Source organism: Pundamilia nyererei, unplaced genomic scaffold (genome assembly GCF_000239375.1).
Source record: "Pundamilia nyererei isolate P.nyererei 1_Seehausen unplaced genomic scaffold, PunNye1.0 scaffold00124, whole genome shotgun sequence".
Classification (NCBI taxonomy): domain Eukaryota; kingdom Metazoa; phylum Chordata; class Actinopteri; order Cichliformes; family Cichlidae; genus Pundamilia; species Pundamilia nyererei.
The window spans coordinates 1,502,505-1,521,582 of record NW_005187525.1 but is presented as its reverse complement, the minus strand read 5'-3'; the positions used below and the strand labels follow the sequence as shown (position 1 = coordinate 1,521,582).

Here is a 19,078-nt window from a genome sequence, read left to right as displayed (position 1 = left end):
GGAGGTGGCTGGGGAGAGGGAGGTCTGGGCTTCTCTGCTTAGGCTGCTGCCCCCGCGACCCGGCCCCGGATAAGCGGAAGAAGATGGATGGATGGATGGATGTGCCACTTCTATACAACAATGTTTTATACTTTCATATACACTGCATGTACAATGTATTCAATGTATAACAACTAGCATATAATTGCATGAAATTTCATAATTGTTTAAATTATGTAAATAGGTTTTAAAATGTTCAATTTCAGTTTAATTTATTTATCCAATCAAAATTTTATTATTTTTATATTTACATGCATCTCCGAGTTTGTTTTTGTTTTGTTTTTGTTTTGTTTTTTTGCTCTATTTGTATGCATTTGTTCTTACCTGGGGATCCATAGAGTTCCATTGACTTGCAGCACTGAGAAAGCTTGAAGATGAGGTGCGGTAGGGTTCATAGTTTCTGCAGATTCCAGACCATAAGATTTGGAGGATGACTGGCGTTTGTGGTTCCTCTCTATCTCCTCCAGGTCTGCAGGCTGTAAGACACCACTGCAGCTGCCAAACGAGCTGTGGTCTATGCTGCTTGAAGAGTCTAACTCTACTGGCTCCAAGGAGCAAGCAGATGATATAGAACAGTAGTCTGTGAGTGAATCCTGGTGCTGGATCATCTGAGTACCTGCCTGCTCATTGAAGATCAATGTCACTTTTTCATTGGACCACTCTGGCTTCTCTTTCTGGTGTGTGGATTTGAGATCGGTCACTGCCATTGGTGTTAGCCCCGCGGGACGCTGCACAGTAAAGACACTCCGTAGAGGACTGCTGTCCCCGCAGCTGAAAGCATGACATGATTTTAAAAGACAGCCACTCAAGGAGGGTTTGAGCTGTGACTTAAGAAAGCAACATGGCAAAAACAGAATGCATCCATTTACATTTCACTCACACACACACACAGACACACACACACACACACACACACACACGCACACACAGACACACACACACACACACACACACACAGACACACACACACACACAGACACGCACACACAGACACGATATCATAACATTTCTTGGTATCAAGCACAAGAGTGAGGAGTATCATGAAGAAATACAACGTCTACACAGAGATATTTAAACTGTGCAGAACAAGCCTGGCTGAGAGAAAGCAAAAGATTTCAAAGACTCTGGAACGAAAACTAGTGAGAGATGTGTCTAAAGACCCAAGAAGAACTGCAAAGACACTATGACTTAACCAAGCTGGGAATTATAGTCTGAAAGAAGCCAATCACAAGAACCCTGCACAGGAATACATACTCAAACAATGTACTTTGCACAGATGAGACTAACCTAGAGCTGCAACTGCCTGGTCAACATGGAAGGATTAATTAAATATAGACCAAATGTGAAAGTTACTGATGAAACACCTGGCCGATTCATGCCCCCCAACACCTTCCCACAGTCTGCAAGGCATGCACAGCATTCTGATAACATGCCAAGGGTGTGTACGCCATGCTATAGGCTGCTGGAGGTGGAACTGTTGATAATCATATGCTCAATGTTTCATTACTACAATGACAATGATTCTGAATGCCACCACCACCAGCAAATAACAGAGTCCTTAGGCTAATCCACTTTTCACTGGGAGATATTGATTTCACTACCACGTGACAGAACCTTGAAAATAGTATCACGAATTACACCCCCATTTGCTTTCATCGTGGCAATGGAGGCGATCATCAGAGGTTCAAACTGGGTGGTGACAAGCAGCTCAGGTCTGGAGTGTCCAGTTAACACTAATCAGGGCTTTATGGATGACATAACACTGACGACAACACCATCAAATATCACACAGACCAGGATGAAGATCATTTCTGGAAAATCAAGAAGCATCTCCATCACCAAAGGATAGCTATCTAACGAGTTAATACTGAACCAATACCAATGATATCAGAGAAATCTGTCTTGGGAGATCAATCAAATTAAGCAGGATGCTGTTTGGGAATCCACTCTGATACATAAGCTATACTGTGAAGATAGTTTTTCAAAATGCTACATAAAGCAGAAATATCCACATTGATATATGGAGCGATCGTGGCTCAAGAGTTGGCCGTTCGTCTTGTAATAGGAAGGTTGCTGGTTCGAGCCCCGGCTCGGACACTCTCGTTATTGTGTCCGTGGTCAAGACTCTTCACCTACCGCCTACTGGTGGTGGTCAGAGGGGCCGATAGGGCAGCTGTGGCTACAACTGTAGCACCAGTGTGTGAATGTGAGAGTGAATGAATAGTGGAAGTGTAAAGTGCTTTGAGGGGTCCCGAAAAGCGCTATATAAATGCAATCCATTATTTTTATTATTAATCTGAAGCAAGACTCCACTGATAGCTAGAAATTCCACAGTTCTGGTTAATTGCACACCGACCAAACCTGTGAGTTTGAGGAGATTGTCCAGACTGAGCTTTGTTCCCATTCCACAATGGGACAGACACTTGCATGACTATAGGTATATTGTATGTACAGTCAGTCACACAAAAACTGACTATACAAACATAATACAAATAAAATTATTAGCTGCTGTTTGAATATAAAAACAACAGCTAGTAAGAGTATAATTGTACAAGTTCTCTACGCTGCAAGATCCTTATCTGTCACAGACGCATGTTTGTAGACACAGGTCCACAAAAGTACACCCTACAGGCCTTGATACCAAAACCTCACTTACCAGTACTTGGCACAGAGCTCGTAGGAGGCAGCATGGTAGAGCAAGAGGGTGTTCGTGTAGTCATCCAAAGTCCAGACTGCTTCTTCTCCCCATAGACTAAAGCTGGTTTCCAAAGATATGACGGAAGATGGTGGGCTATAGGTCTCCAGCCTATAAACTGCCTGAAGACTCAGACAGTCTATAACTAGCAGGCCCGGGCCATTGGAGAACCATAACTGATAAACATAAATGTATAGACATGGTTCAGCTGATGAGTTCATGTGTAGCCATTACATGACTCAAACATAACTTCATTGTCATGGTTAGTACTGTCTGTTCACCTGGGATCCACTGCCAACGAGAGCCATGGTCCTGATGGGATAAGGTCTCTGCCTGGGATCTGAATCCTTCAGACCAAACACTGTCTTATTCAGGGTGTGGGAGCAGATGTATGTTTCTCCTTCTAGTGGAAGGTCCTCCACTACGTTATACACCGCCAACAGACCGTCCGACATCCCTGCAAACACTTTGTCCAGGCTCTTAATAGGAGGAGAAAAAACTTTTTACATTTACATACTCGTTTCACTCTTCACTCTCTTTGTAAACCACCTTACCTCACTTACAAACCCCTCCACCTTACCATGGTGGAGAGGTTTGTTGTTGGGCGAAAAGCGAGGTGGTTATATAGTGTAGTGGTTCACACATGTGATTTAATGTATGAAAGGTCAGTTGTTTAAAACAGGATAAGAGACGAATCCTTAAGAGGGCTGTGTCAGAAAAGCACCAGGTTTAAAAAAATATGTAACTAACTCCAAACCCTGCAGGACTTGAGGGAGAATGCCTGACAACTCCACCTTAGACCATGGAGCCGGCTCAGCACAGCACAAGAACATAAGCCTGCTCACTTGTTGGTCTACCACCTGCATCAGGTGCTATAGGGGTTGGTGGCTTATGGATTGGGTGATGTAGAGACCAGGATGGTCCTCTCTATAGTCAGGCTCATGTCAACCCACAGTTTGGATTTTGAAACCAGTCTTATGGAGAAGGACTGGAGTCCAATCCAGAGTTACCTTCAGTGAGAGGCATTGTGGACAGGGCAGGGCAGACGTGTATCCCTCTAGTTTGGTATCTGTATGTTCTGGGTTTGCTTTTTTAATTAAGTATTGCTTTTTTTCATCTTCAGATTGGGGAAGGAATCTCAATTGTTGTTTCTACTTAAGTTCCAAACAGTGGTTCAGAGAACCAGTAACTGACTAGTGGCGCCTTTTTTTGAGCAATTACAGGGGGCTTTGCTTATGTTATGTTTGGGACTTGCTTGTTTCATATCTTTGTCCTGGTGCATAACCCAAAAGTGCTTTACCTTCAGAGCACAAGCACATGGCTTGACGTTACACTTGAGGATTTTATGGTAGAGAGCAGAATCCACGTGTCCATCAATGACAGCAAGCCGTCCAGGTCCTGAAGCAGTGGAGCTTCATCATTTATAAAATAGTAATGGGACGAAATCCTTCCACAAGGTTTTTTTTGTCCCATCAGTCCACAGACTATTCAATTATTTTTTTATATAGAACCAAATCACAACAACTGTCACCTCGAGGTACTTCATATAAGATGGTAAAGACTATACAATAATAGACACGAAACCCCAACAATTGATGACCTATGAGGCAACCCTTGGTGACAACAGCAAGAAAGAAACTCCCTTCTAACAGGGAAAAAACACCTCTGGCAGAACCATACTCCGGAAGGAGCAACCTTCTGTCATGAGTGGATAAGGGTGAGGGAAGGGAAACAGAACAAGAGACACTCCCAAAGAGAGGCAGAGATCGATGCTGACTGATGATTAAATGCAAAGTAGTGGATAAACACAGAGAGTGAAGAAATATTGTTCTTCTTTGAATGATGGATCTGGATTATGGGGCTACGGTTTATTGGAGTTCCAAAGTCCTAGAAAAAGCTTTGTAACCCTTTCAACTACTTGAGTTTGTCAGAGAGGTTCTATTCAGGTGATTTCTTGATTCAAAAGGTCTACCAATAATCAGCCCTTTTTGAAACTGAACTATGGTTTCAGATGCGTTTTCACAACTGAAAATACAATGTTTTGTTTTTGTTTGTTGTTGACTGTGCATTAGGAAGCACACCTACATCTACAGCTCACATCTACTCGAACATTGGGGATATGCCAGACTTTTCCATGTGCTATTCTCACATAAGAGCTGCCAGACTAATGACCGTTTTGGTGCGATCTGACTGGATTGGACATTTGCATGTGTGAAAAGGGTGATAGAATAATTATGGTCTGGTCTTTGTTCCTGTTGCAGCGCATAGTGGTTTGTTTAAATATGCAAAACGTGCAAACATTCTGAGCCTCGCCACTGCCAAGAGGTTTCCATTGCTTCAATATACTTGGTGAAAAGCTTCAGGGTGAGTGCCAGTCTAAATTACACCCTTAAGCACTGAAACTGGATGGTCACAGCCCTGCAGTGCCCCCTAGAGACCTGAAGAATAAGCTCTGTAACAACATTATCTCCTCCCAAACCGTAAGACTGGGAGTTTCCGTATCCAGCAGTTGGCTCATGTCCTCAAACTGCTCAGCATGGTAGGCTGAAAGCAGGGTGCCCACATAGACCTCAGTCAAATTAATGTGGTTACTCAGTCAACTCTTCTATATATTATTATAATTATTATGAATATTAAGTGCAACAGTTATTCCTGAAACCAGAAAAACATGGATTACATCACGGCATCATTAGTGTTCACGAATGATCTTCACGATGAAGAAACTGAAAATGTGTCCTTGCAGTGATTTGTCTGTCTGGAACAGAGGTGGTGGTAGTGCAGCTTTACACTACCACCACAGAGGGCGCATCCCTTAGGGAGATACCAAGTGAGGTTTGAAAGAGAATTGCTGAGATGTATTTAGACTCTCTCTCCTATCAGTCTGTCTGAGTTCAGTATTTACTTCCTCTACACCATAAATGTCTCTACTAGACCCCATTCCTACTCTAATGCTTAAAGAAGTCCTATCATTAACTAGTCCTTCAATCTCAATATCTATCTTTAAAGAGCTACACAACACAAGCTTTTAGGGATATTCAATCTGCTGGATTGTCTCAGATTTGCATAAACAAATTTATGATAGAAAATTTGAACATATACAGCAAGCGATGTACATGATATCAAAATGTTTTCAAGATATATATTTTGTAAAAATGTTACATTATCCCACTTTCAGTCCTTTATTTTGAATATCTCAAAGATTATTAAAGCCTGAAATTTCCCCTGGTCTTTCTCACCATCAAAATTAACCAGGATCTGTAATTTGTGTGTAAATTGGGATCATTAATTAGAAAAAATGTGTTGGCTAGTTAAAATATGAAAACTATATAAAAGTATGCAGACTGGAGGTGGTCGTGCAGGAAATGTTCTGTATTGATCAATACCCAACTTTGCCAAAAGTCATTTTAAAACATCTAACTGAACTTATGCAGAGAAACTGTTTATTTCTGTTACCTCTCAGGTCATCGCAGTACAGCACTAGCAAATGTTATTGATGACCTTTTCATGGCCTCTCCCAGTAGACTCATTTCTGTGCTTGACTGTTAGAATGTAAGTGCAGCATTCAATACCGCTGACCACAAGATTTTACTGCACAGTAAGTTCATCCATTTACTACTTCGAGGCTGGACTACTGTGATTTACTGTTGTCATGTTCCTTAAAAAGCCTTGAGTTGCTGCAGCAATAGCACTGATAGGGATTACTGTGTATCTTCCTTATTCACTGGCTTTTCACTCTTTACTGGCCACGTGTTAAATCCAGAACTGAATTTAATATCTTTCTGCTTACATACAGTGTCTTGAGTAATCAGGTCCCATCATATCTTAAAGATCTAATAGTACCACATTGTTCTGATAGACCTCTTCACTCTCAAACGGATCGCTCACTTATGGTTCCTAGGGTTTCTAAAAGTTGGATGGTAGACAGAGCCTTCATCCTACAGCCCCTCCTTCTGTGGGAGACAGACACCCCATCTACTATAAAGCATGTAGTTTGTTCAGGGTCACCTGATCCAGCCCTGTCTGTTAGTTGTGCTGCAATAGCCATAGACTGTTGGGGCGTTCCTAGAAACACTGGCTCTCTGTCACATGTGTCTTTTGTCTTGTTTACCTCTGTTCTCTTCTCTTTCCCCTCATCCCCATGACATTTACCCCATAGTCTCATCAGACTGCCTCTCCCTGAGTCGGGTTCTGCCAGAGGTTTCTTCCTGTTAAAAAGGGGCTTTTCCTTCCCAGTGTCACCAAGTCCTTGTTTACAGTGGCTCATCTGATTGTTGTGGTTTTTTCTCTGCTATTTTAGGATCTTTACCCGACAATATAAAGGACCTTGAGGTTGCAGTTGTTGTCATGTGGCACTATACAAATAAAACTCAATGACTCAATGAACTATTTTTTAATGACGGAGCAACAACTGAATGGTAAATAAATTCCAGACAAACAAAAAAATGCAGCACCACATATAAAAAGCATTTTGCATATTACTCTGAAAACCAATCTTTGTATGCTGTTGCAAAAACAATAAAAATATTGTTTAAAAAAACATTTCTACCGTTATTAAGCCATCCTTGTCAAACGCACTTGAGGTAACAATAGGTCAGTACGTGAAGCTCTTGTATTACAAGCTCACGGTTGCTTAGGCTTCAAGTCTCATTTTGTCTTCTACTGATGCTCTGTCAAAACGCACCAATGTGTTGACACCATGTAAAGCCAAATATGTGGAACACTTGTTTCCTTTGCTGTCAAGTGCATGTGACACAAATGCTCTAGATACGAGCTGCTGACATATCAGCAACATTCATTTTAAGACGTTTCAGACTGAAGCCCGTATGTAAACCCACAGTACTGAGTGACACAATAACACAGGTGTGAGTAAAACGTGTTTGCTTAAACATATGCTGATATATGACCTGACCTGCTCCCTCGCTGAAACAGGAAACAAACAAGTGATGATGGCGGGACAGGAGAACTGCTTCTGGGGTTGACTGAGTGGACACATGTCCTTCAGACTGTAGATGAACACCTCCTGTTCCTGTCACAGAAACATGAAAGAATGAGTTTTTTTATTTTTGGATTTAGAGACAACTACGTTGTCCCCGAGCTGTGGCAACAGTGGAGGGCAGCCAATGTAGGATTTGATATTGTTCTCCTACCCTGGGAAACTAATACTTTCCCTCCAACACTGGTTTGACACTCAATAAAAGACTGTAGCAGTCTCACTGTCCTCGTGTCCCCAAAAGGGTTTTCATGAAATCCTCTTTTCACATTAAAAAAATGACAAAAGCAGGTAAATTCTGAAGCTACCCAGATGTAAAAGTAAGCTTCCCAGTGAAAAATAACATTGCATGATTGTTTGACTGCTGTTCATAGACGAAAAAGTTATCAGTAAATAAATGAGTCACCAAATGTCTGCATTTAAAAAGCAGCTGTATCACGTTGAATTTCAGGATGTGTACCTCAGTTGCCATCCACAGAGTGTTCCCCATCTTCATGTGACAGCTAATCCTGCTACCTGGACAGGCCATCCTCTTCACCTCCACCTGACCCTTGTTAACATTCACCACACTGTAGTTCCTGCACAATACACAGCTGAAAACATTTAGAACCACTGAGTTGGAAGTTAAAACAAAATAAGCAATATTGTGTATAGTAATGTTTGTATACAGTGATGAGTAGAGGCACGTTTAGTACATGTGTGATGGATAACTTGAGAAACTGGCATGAAGCATTACAAAAATGTTTTTTACTATTGTTTATTAATGTTTTATAAATAGAATTTTAGTTTATTACAGTTTAAATATATTATATTGTATATATTTTTAATTTCTCACCAATAAGCAATTTCACAATCTTAGCATTAATATATCTTAAACAAAAAGTTGCCTATACAAGGTGCAACCAGTGCTGCTGGTGTGTTTGCACTGTTCCCTGGGACGTTTCTTCTGACCACTTGCACATACACTATGCTGCCAGAAGTATTTGCTCGTCTGCATTCACATGCACATGAACCATTCCTAATGTATGAGGTTTAATATGATGTCCCCCAACCATGTGCGGCGATAACAGCGTCAGCTCTTCTGGCAAGGCTTTCCAAAAGGTTTAGGAGTGTGTTTATGGGAATGTTTGACCATTCATCCATTTGTGACACTGATGCTGGATAAGAAGGCTTGGCTTGCAGACTCTGCGATCAGGACTCTGTGCAGGCCAGTCAAGTTGTTCCACACCAAATTCGGTCATCCATGTCTATATGAACCTTACTTTGATGTACTACTTTGCGATCACGTTGGAACAGGAAGGGGCCATCCTCAAACTGTTCCATGAAGATCAAATTGTCTTGGTATGCTGAAGCATTAGGGGATCTGCAGTTTATTGGCAGCTTGCAACCAGGTACACTCTTTCCTCAGGAGCTGGTTAACCAGTTAGTGTGAGTGGCCAAACAAAAGTAAGAAAAGAATATGAGAGTTAAATGGCACTGGAAGAGTTGGGCAGGTAACATGGTCTTGACACAGAAAAGGAGTTAAAAGAGGGAAAAGTGTGAAGGAGTCAGCAGCAATTAACAGTATTTGTTTAAAAGCAAGGAAGCAGCTTTTAAACACACATCAACCTGCAGTCCTGCTGCCACAAACAGCTAGAGCCATTGTCGCCATTATGTCATGGATCTGGGAGCTTTTTCAGTCAGCTGTGTTAAACATGTTGTGTTAAATGTAGTTAGCGCCGTACATTTTTGGACAATAAAAGGGTTCTTTGTACACAACAACAGTAAATTTTAAATCAAACCAGAAATGTGTAATTGGCGCGCAGATTTTCAGCTTTATTTTTAAGTAAAACATTTAACTTCATGTGTAGAGGCTCTAAAGTAACTGGACAATAGGCTAATAATCCATTTCATGGTTTGATGAGGCTTTTTCAGCTGTTATTTCATGACAGACTGCAGAATTGAGTCGAAGTGTTGAACTTCCAGTTGGTAGTTCACTTGCAAAATGATGTCCAAAGAAATGCTGATGTAAGTGAAAAAGACTGTCATTGGGGAGAAAACCAAATAAACCCCATCAGAGAGACAGAAAAAACTTTTGCAGGGATCAAATCAAGTAAATAATCAAGTCAATCCTAAATAAACAGGAATGCAAAACCAGCTCAACAACACTAAAAGACCTGAACTACAGAAGACAACTAAAACATGGAGGTAGGTGTATTGTGGGGCTCATTATTGTGTATAAGAGGCAAATAAATCACAGTACGAAGAGAAATGGTCACACAAACCTGTCCTCCTTATCGTCATTCCAGAACACAGCACTATATCCTTGGAGCTGGGACAGGAAGAGCTGAGAGTTGACGTCACAGGGCAATACATACCTGAGGCAGGCGAAGCTAGGCTCCTTCATCTGCCTCACACAATGCATTGCCACTGGCCTCTGCAGCACAAATGCAGAGACAGGCAGTTCAGCTCAAAGTCATTCACAGAACAATGACTTTCATTAAAATTTGCAAAAAATGTTATGTTTTATGTTTTTTATCCTTAAAATATGGCTGTGACTACACGTACATCGGCAGTTGTGATTGAAAAAAGAAATGTTGAAGATATATATGCATTTGTGGTGCTCATTATTCATCCATCCATCTCCACTTATCCTTTTCCGGGTCATGGGGAGCAGCTGGAGCCTATCCCAGCTGTCTTAGGCCAAGAGGCAGGGCACACCCTGGACAGTCTGTCGCAGGGCTAACTCATACACAGAGAAAACTATTCACACTCACATAATGGAGTCGCTCTATAATGCATATTTTGACATTATAGTCAAAGCATTTATTGGGACTGATTGTTTTATCATTTGCATTCTATGCTGTCCATATATCCATGGAAATATTTAATTTTCAGTTAGGAAATATTTTAGCATTATTGTTACACTTGCCACTATGACCATGATCTAGAAATCTTAGACCATGCTTGTTCAGTCCTTTTTGGCTTTTTAACTTTCCTGCACTTGGACTGGGTGAGTTGGAGCAGTTGTTCTTATCTTAAGATTAAACCGCAGCAGGTTAACATTGAGAACTGGGCAGTATAGGAAAAACATCTTGTTTTCTACATGTTCCCGAGAGACACGACCTGATTTTATTTCAGAATTTAGCAGTAAAAGGAGAACCAATTGTTGGAATCGAACCCCTCTTTAGACTAATTCTTAGAATTTCTTCCAAATGTGAAGTTATAAGTCTCTAGCTCAACCTACTTTGACACAAGTAATAAAGTGTAGTACACTTTCCTTACATCACACAACAAAAATTTGCTCATTGTGTCAGCCAAAAACAGCTCACCTTCTCAGGTTTAGTGTCCCAGCATTCAGTCATCAGGTTGTGCAGGCAGCAGAACTGAACCTCTTGTGGACTACCCAGCACTGGCCGAATACCTTTTGAGAGCTTCTTTGCTATCTCAAGCTGGTGGTGTCCCAGCGCTGGCCTCCGCCCAGACAGGAGCTCATACATCACCATGCCATAGGAGAACATGTCCACCTTTAAGAGTTGTTCCCAAAAAAGGAGCATTAAGGTCAGTTGATAAGGGTCAAGTGTCAGAGTTGCATCTGAGGAGGTTATTAAGACCTCCTGATGAATTTGTAAATAAAACTTTAAATTTCATTTGGAGTGAAAAGAAGTTATGAAAGTAAAACCAACCATTTAGATGAAAGCTACCCAGTCAGTCTCTGAATGTTCATTTCTTGGATAATAACTCATGACCACAGCCCATTTATGAATTTGCATATGCTCTATTTGAATTAAAATCATGTAAGAATTTTATTCTTAGAGCAATTCAGCAAGCAGACCAGCAGGCGTTGGTCTGATGAAGACCTGGAGTCGTGGCCTGTTGTTCTGCTTGCTGAATTGTTCCAAGAATTTATTCTTGGAAGAAGAAATTGACATAATTTAATTTATTGGTTTTTTAAATTTTATTTCTATTTCTTCTAATTCTCTACTTTTATTTATTTTTTTTTTTATCTTAAAGTGCTTTTAAATAAAGGCGGTATGACAGAATTTATCCTAGAATTTATAATTCTAGGATAAATCCTAGAATTTCTTTCTTCTTCCTCAGAAGACTTAGAGACTTCCATCTGCCACTGAGGTGCTCAAGAACTTCTACTCCTGCACCATCGAGAGCGTCCTGACGGCAAACATCTGCACCTGGTTTGGGAACAGCACCAAGCAGGACAGACGAGATCTGCAAAGGGTGGTGCGCTCAGCCGAACGCATCATTCAATCAGAGCTCCCTGACCTGCTGTCCATCTACACCAAGCGGTGCAAGTCCAAAGCTAGGAAGATTATGATGGACCTCTCCCATCCCAACAATGGACTCTTCTCACTGTTGAGGTCTGGGAAGCGCTTCCGCTCCCTTAAGGCAAAAACAGAGAGAATGAGGAGGAGCTTCTTCCCCCAGGCTATTCGGGGCCTGAACCAGGTGTAGGACTGGACTCTCCCACACACGTCACTATAAGACTGGACTCTCCCACACACGTCACATCACCACACGCACTCTGGTTTTTCTTCATGCACACTTCCTATAATTTATGATCTCTTTCTGCTATTTGCACATTTTTTTACTGTAAATTTAAATCTGTAAATGTTGTAGTAACCTGTAAATTGTAAATATTGTAAAACTTTTCTTCTGTCATTTAATGGTCGGGCATTGTACAGCTACCAGCATTTCACCCCCATGTCATACTGTGTATGGTTGTGTGTGTGTGACAAATAAAATTTGAATTTGAAAGTGAAATTAATTGGATAAGCATTAATAAGTTTTTAAAATTTTAGATTTTTGTTTTAACAATATAAAATAGCTCAATAAGGCAACACTTCGACCTTCAAATTAATCTACTGACCTTGAACGAGAGGTCAAAGGTTAAATATATCACAATATTTTAATTCTAAATAAAGTACTTTTTATATGTTGATAATAAACACCACACTTTTAAGAATTATAGTTTCTAAGTTAAAGACCTTGATAAGCCAAATTTGGATGGATTGTTGACGTGAGCCATCATGTTTACAGACACAGTGACACTGAAACGCTACTAAAAGCACAGCCTCTGTGCCAGAGGTAAATATACATAATCAAATACTGAATTTAATGCCGCAGAGCACAGAAAAGATATTTGACTGAATTAGCACTCTTTGGAAGAGTGCGGAGCAAAGACGGAGGGTTACACATTTTTTCGCCTGGTTTCTGAAGAGTTCAGGGATCAGTAAATGAGGCCTGGTAAAGCTTTTCATTTTATTTTTTGATTTTATTAGAAAGTTATTCAGACTTTCTTGTTCTGTTCTCCCTAATTTCACCATTTGACGTATTATTTTTGATATCTTTGTAAAAACTGAGTATCTGTCTTTTTCCCTTAACAAGCTGCAGTCTGATTGGTGGTTATGGTCCCAGCACAGCGCTTGATGTTTGTTTCCAACCTCTTTGTTATTAGACTACATTTTCCCAGGTCCTCTTACTGTGCCATAGCTGGGATCCATTTATGGATATTTTCTCCGTGGCAGTTCTCATCTCATAAACATGATCCTTAGGAGTCTGGCCATCATCCATTTGCACTACATTGCAGTACCAGCATGTGTGTCTAAATACTCCTGTTGGTTCCAGGATGTGATGTTCAATATTAGCACATGCTGAGCTTCTGTTCCTGACCTTTAACCAGGATTCACTGCTGGAGGGCACTTACAACCTGAATTGACATTAAAATTAAAACTTTAACAATTCTGTTTTACAGTGTTAGTCAGTCAGTGACTGGCTGCTCCTGCATGGGATCAGAACGATGCCACCTTATCCCACAGTCCAGCCAATGATGCGATTCACATTCGTATATACGCAGCTAACAATTGATGGAAAAAGTGTGGACTATACCACAATTTAAAAACTATAAGATATAACAGTTTTTAAATTGTGTTGATCGGCTGCGTGAAACCAGAGTTATGATAAAATATCTGCAGTGTTTGTTTTTTTCCTGAATACTGTCGTTGTTTATATTTACTGCAGGAAGAAACGGTAAAAACACTCTCCGCCCAGTGTTACCAGCTCCTCAGTAAGGAAAATCGCTATTGGCTGTCCTAAAAGTCGCTAAATGACGTCATCGCCTAATTGGTCATGCTAATGTAATTGTAACCTGTGTTGTTGGCGAGAGAAATAACATCGTGGAAGAGACAAAGTCAGTAAAAAACGTCCTAAATGCATTTAGAGTTTATTTAGAACTTTATGTTAATTTTTTTGAAGCAGTAATTATATAATTATTTGCCCAATATTGGTCATTATATACTGTATTTTGCTAACAGAGAGTTAAAATAAATAAATAAATAAAGTTTTGTTTTCAAAATTGGAGTTCAAGTTATTTTTCCTTCCAATAGTGTTAACATGCCGCACAGGGCACGAACAAGACTTTTTAACATTTTCATTGTCAGTGGGCTAAAGCAGTTAATTAAAAGTCGTCTAACATAAATGTAAATGCTGTCATTTGATTATTTTAATAAACATGTAGCTTGGATGGATTGGATGCTGGCGTGGCCACAGTGCACACGTCTGCTGTCGCTCACAGTGGTCCAAGGGACGCTCAGTTTGTGTGTTCGCTCACACACATGAAACATTAGAGCTTGTGACCTACAAACATGGTGTGTATCACGGTATCCAAAGAGTTCAATTTTATTTTGATCTGACCAGACTATATCTCCCAGTCACTGACTTGTCTAAATGTTGTTACTGATCTGGTTACAGTTTCATGTCAATAACACCTTTAGATTATATTTACTTGGAAAAGTAGTGATGCATTCAATACACATTTTACCTCCTGTCTGTTAATAACTTCTAACATTTTTCCTCTTCTTCGGTAGCTAGTTAGTCTCACCACGTTTGTCGTAGATAGACCGTTCCTACCTCGTAACAACCAGCTCAAATGTTTTCAATTCAGCAGTAATTAAGCATTTCTTACCATTCCTGAAATATTTGGCATTTTCGGGTGATGAAGTGCCATTTCATATGAATAGAGAGCATGCTCTTATCTCACCCCTGTATGTTGGAGGTCACAAGTTTAAGCAATTCTATTAGGTACAGTGTAGCTGGTATCACAGGTACAGTACACTTGTGGCCTATTAATATAGTTGCTCATGTGTTTTTGAGCCATCTCACTTTAACAGGTTACCTCCAACGTTTTAAATGCACCATGGCCAAGTTACAGAGTCCACCAATAGCAACAAACCTTCCACAATTTATTTAGAAATTGCACTGTCTAGTTAATTTATGCTTATAAAAAGAATTCAAAAGTTTTATTAAGTTATACAGACTGTATAACTAATCTGGAGTTTAGTTTGGCCGTCTCCAGTTTGACTTTTTAAAAATCAAGGTCTTTTTGATTTGAAATTTGAAAATCCTAGGTTATTTTCAGAAAAGTTGAAATCTCGCCTCTCATACTGTTGTCAGACGATTACCACTTGGATTTGAAGCATTTCAACTAATGTTTTCCTTGTTAACTCTCCACTTGGTTTTTTTCTACTTGCAAAGCCTGCTCAAACATGATTGGTCAGTGCTATGTATAGGTGCTGTGTACAGGTCATACACGTATATGTGGAAATTCAGGATATCAACATATCCGTTTATATAGAGATGATATGTTTAATCTCATCATTTTAAAAAAATGGTTTAAAAAAACAAAACATAAAACAAAACCACACAAAAGTCCAAAAAATGTTACAAACTTTTCTAATGTGGGTTAAAAAAAAAAGCAGATACCTTCTCATCATACACGATGCCTGGTCGGATCTCAGGAGCCTGGTAGCCCGGTGTGCCTTCAACTCCCAAAGCCCCCTCATGGAAGGATTGTCGAGAGATCCCATAGTCAGACAGTTTAACATTGACCGTGTCCTGTACCTGGAAGAAGTTATCAGTGAATTAAAAAGCCAAATGAAATGACAGAAACAGGCTTTCTCTTTTTGTTTTGGTTTTTAACATGAAATTACTGTTTTGCTTTCTATTTACAGTATTTTTAATAAAGGGAGAGCAAATAAATTAGCTCAGAACTTTCACTTTCAAAAACAGGTGTATCAAAAAGAATTGTCTGATTTCAAAATGCTACATATTTCTAAAGAAATGGACATAGAAGCTTGCAGTTAAAATTTTTAAATACATGGCTGAATATAAAGCTTTACAATACACACAATGTTGACGGGCTCATGACATGCGCTGTCCTACACCAGCTGTTGTTATAAAACCGACCCACAACCACGTGAAGCTCACTAATCCCTCTTTCTAACAGTCCGTGTTACGATCGTTACCTGTGAATACTTGCAGAATTACAGCTTGTTGAAACTGGCTGATTGGCTAATTCAATCTCGTGGATCTGCGGCTTCCCACCCTCATTATTAAGTAAATTTCATGACGCATACACAGACGCACACGCACCACAAGAAGTTGTTGATTTGTGTGTCGGCGCATTTTCATGTTTTAGTGTTGCAGGTGTGGAATGTTTTAGGCTTTGTTCTTACAGGTGCAGTAGTTGGTGATATGTCGTACTTTTACATTTTTACGCTACCCTTTTATTGTGTTTTCGCCATCCTTCCTTTTTTCTTTTTCTCCTGCCTGTCAGCTTAGACATTGTTACACAACACATATAATGTAATAGCTGAAATAACACTAAAAGAAATGAATACATACACAGAAACACAGAAACAAGAGGAGCCTTTATAGAATTTATAGAGCTCATCTTAATTCTGATTTTTAAAAAAAGATAAAAAGAAAAAAATTACTTGGATGAATCTTTTTGATACACCATGTAAATTAGAATGCTTAAAAAACACAACATTTTGCAGACCTCCAGAGACCACACCAGAATGTTATCAGATTTGAGGTCACAGAAGATGATGCTCTTTCTGTGAAGGTATCCCAGTCCTGCTGCAATCTGATAGGCTACTTTGAAGGTTAGCATGTGTCCAAGCGGCATGTACTTGAAGCCTAGAAAGACAAGACATATTTTCAGATCTCAGTAATATCGAGCAAGTTTTAAAATCAACTTCAAATGGCAAATCAGAAGGTGCAGATCACTGCGTACTTTTGCCTTTGTGCTTTTCCTCCAACACTGTGTTGAGGCTACCCAAGGGGGCTAACTGTAGGGCGAAGCAGAGTGGATGAATGCTGATGCCCACTAGCGAGACAATGCAGGGATGCTGGAGAGAGTGCAATGTACTGGATTCCTGGCGAAACTCAGCAAAACTCCGATAGGCATTTGCAGACTGGAGGTGTTTCACCATGGTGTCTAAGACAATGAAGACAGAAAGACAAGGGACCATCAAAGTTAATTGATTTACATTTACTGGCAATTTACATTTTGTCAAATGACTAAATAGTATGGTAAAATAGAGAAAGCCAATATCCAGCTGAAAGCATTGAAGGTGAGAGCAGCTGATCGTGGCTAGCAAGGAAACCTGGTCCCTCCGTGGCCGATTACCCAGACACGTGATGTCCTACTACGAGATGTGAATCCCTACCATCCCGACCATCACTGAAACCAACCAGCTGATCTACACCATGGTAGATCACGGTAGTAATCGCTGAAATGCTTGGCTCCACCAAGAGCAGTACCCTCCATGGAGAAAGAGATTAGGCACAGAGGGAAACCAACTATTGGAGCTGCAGAAATGCCTGATGAGGAAACTGATGCCTAAGATATACAGCAAGCTGCCTAATCCTGAGGCATTGGAAACTGCCAAGCAAATACTTACAGCCATTTGAAGAAACAGAAGCCAGGAGAACAAATCAGAGTTTTCTTCACTAGTTCCTGCTCGTAGTGGCAGGGGAACAAGGTGTGAACAACCCCACCAAGGCTGGAGGGAAAAAAGCAATGCTGGAAAAGCATATGGGAGACCTGAACAGGATTCAGTACCCATCAGAGTAGCAGACATCCAGGAAAGAGTCTCAAGCATGAATGGCAGGACAGCACCACAGCCTGACATGAGTCACACCTACTGGCTAAAGAAGTTAACTGTACTCCATGAGCGTCTGGCAGTACAAATGAACCAGCTGCTAATGGATGAGACACATCTAGAACACCTAACTGAAGGCTGGACAGTTTCTTCTTCCCCAAGGATCCCCAAAAGGGACTGGTACCATCTAATTACTGGAAAATAACCTGCCTCAGCACAACGTGAAAACTCCTGTTAGACATCATAAGGGTTAAGATGAACAAGCATGGTTTAAAACATGAACAGGGCCCAGAAGAAAATTGGCATAAAGACCAGAGGGGGGAATGCCAGCTACTGGTAGATAGAGCAGTCATTTTCAATGGGACAGCCATGAGTGAATGAAAGAAAGCCTATAACTCAGTGCCTCACACATGGATCCTGGAATCCTAAGAACTGTACAAGATCAACAGAATCGTAAGAGCCTTCATCAAGAACTCAGTGGGGACGTGGCAAACAACACTGTGCACTAGAGCAAGATTTTCCAAAAACATGGCATATCCCCAGTGTTATTCTACATAAGCCTGAAGCCCCTCAGCGACAAAGCGAGACTGAAAGACAGAACAGAGGCACTAATCATGGCAACACAGGAAAGAGCTCTAAGCACAAGAACAACACTGGGATCTACCACAGTGACAGATACAGTTATACCAAGTGGTAGCAACATCAGAAAGATGGAGTACGAGAAGCTTAAGATATACCATCCACGTATACGTACACATTTATACATGTACACTAAACTACGCCAGCTTCAAGGGCCTGTTGTATATAGCCAGTTACTAGAGATAGGTTGATCATATTTAAATGGTAAATGAAACAGCTGCTCTGTACAGAAGGCAGACAGGTGGCAAACATGATCAATCTCTATGAGTTTCTTTGAATTAGCATAACTCAAAGCGACTCAACTATAAGGATGGGTACCGGTACGGTTCTGACATAAACGGTAGTAACCAGACCGAAAAGCAGCGCACATTTCGGTGCTTTATTTCGGTGCTTTTTTTCCATGAGCTGTGATACACTTTAGATTCTAGCCAATCATTTTACGTTTCCAAGGACAGTAGGCGGGCCCAGGTACGTACGTTCTTTTAGAGCAGAGCTACAGATTAAAAATGCCCAAAGCCAAGCGGTCAAAAGTCTGGCTGTACTTCACAGCAAAAGATGCAAACTCAGCAGCAACAAGTGCTTTAAGCTGATACTGTGATACTGTCAAAGGAGGTAACACCTCGAATCTGATGAAACACCTGGCGACGCATAGCGTTTTTTAAAATGCGCCGTATTTGATAGCTTGCTGCGAGACCTCACACCGTGCACATCTACTGCGGGTGTGGTGCCTGTTATCGGACCTGGAGTTAGCAACATCCCCCAAGAACCCGAAGA

The 19,078-nt window shown here is 40.6% G+C and overlaps 1 protein-coding gene across 1 annotated transcript in view; it reads right to left on the bottom strand.

Moving 5' to 3' along the window:
* Positions 1 to 17,019, bottom strand: part of LOC102207334 (leucine-rich repeat serine/threonine-protein kinase 1-like) — a 19,443-nt gene extending 2,424 nt beyond the window's left edge. The window contains exons 1-10 of the mRNA XM_005742870.2: positions 16,795 to 17,019; positions 16,558 to 16,697; positions 15,480 to 15,617; positions 11,036 to 11,230; positions 9,989 to 10,140; positions 8,185 to 8,302; positions 7,644 to 7,760; positions 3,016 to 3,213; positions 2,696 to 2,910; positions 364 to 810 (exon numbers count right to left, since the gene is read on the bottom strand). Of these exons, the coding sequence (XP_005742927.2) occupies positions 364 to 810; positions 2,696 to 2,910; positions 3,016 to 3,213; positions 7,644 to 7,760; positions 8,185 to 8,302; positions 9,989 to 10,140; positions 11,036 to 11,230; positions 15,480 to 15,617; positions 16,558 to 16,697; positions 16,795 to 16,993 (1,919 nt within the window). The 5' untranslated portion in view covers positions 16,994 to 17,019. The remainder of the gene's footprint in view (positions 1 to 363; positions 811 to 2,695; positions 2,911 to 3,015; positions 3,214 to 7,643; positions 7,761 to 8,184; positions 8,303 to 9,988; positions 10,141 to 11,035; positions 11,231 to 15,479; positions 15,618 to 16,557; positions 16,698 to 16,794) is intronic.
* Between the last annotated feature and the right edge of the window lie 2,059 nt (positions 17,020 to 19,078).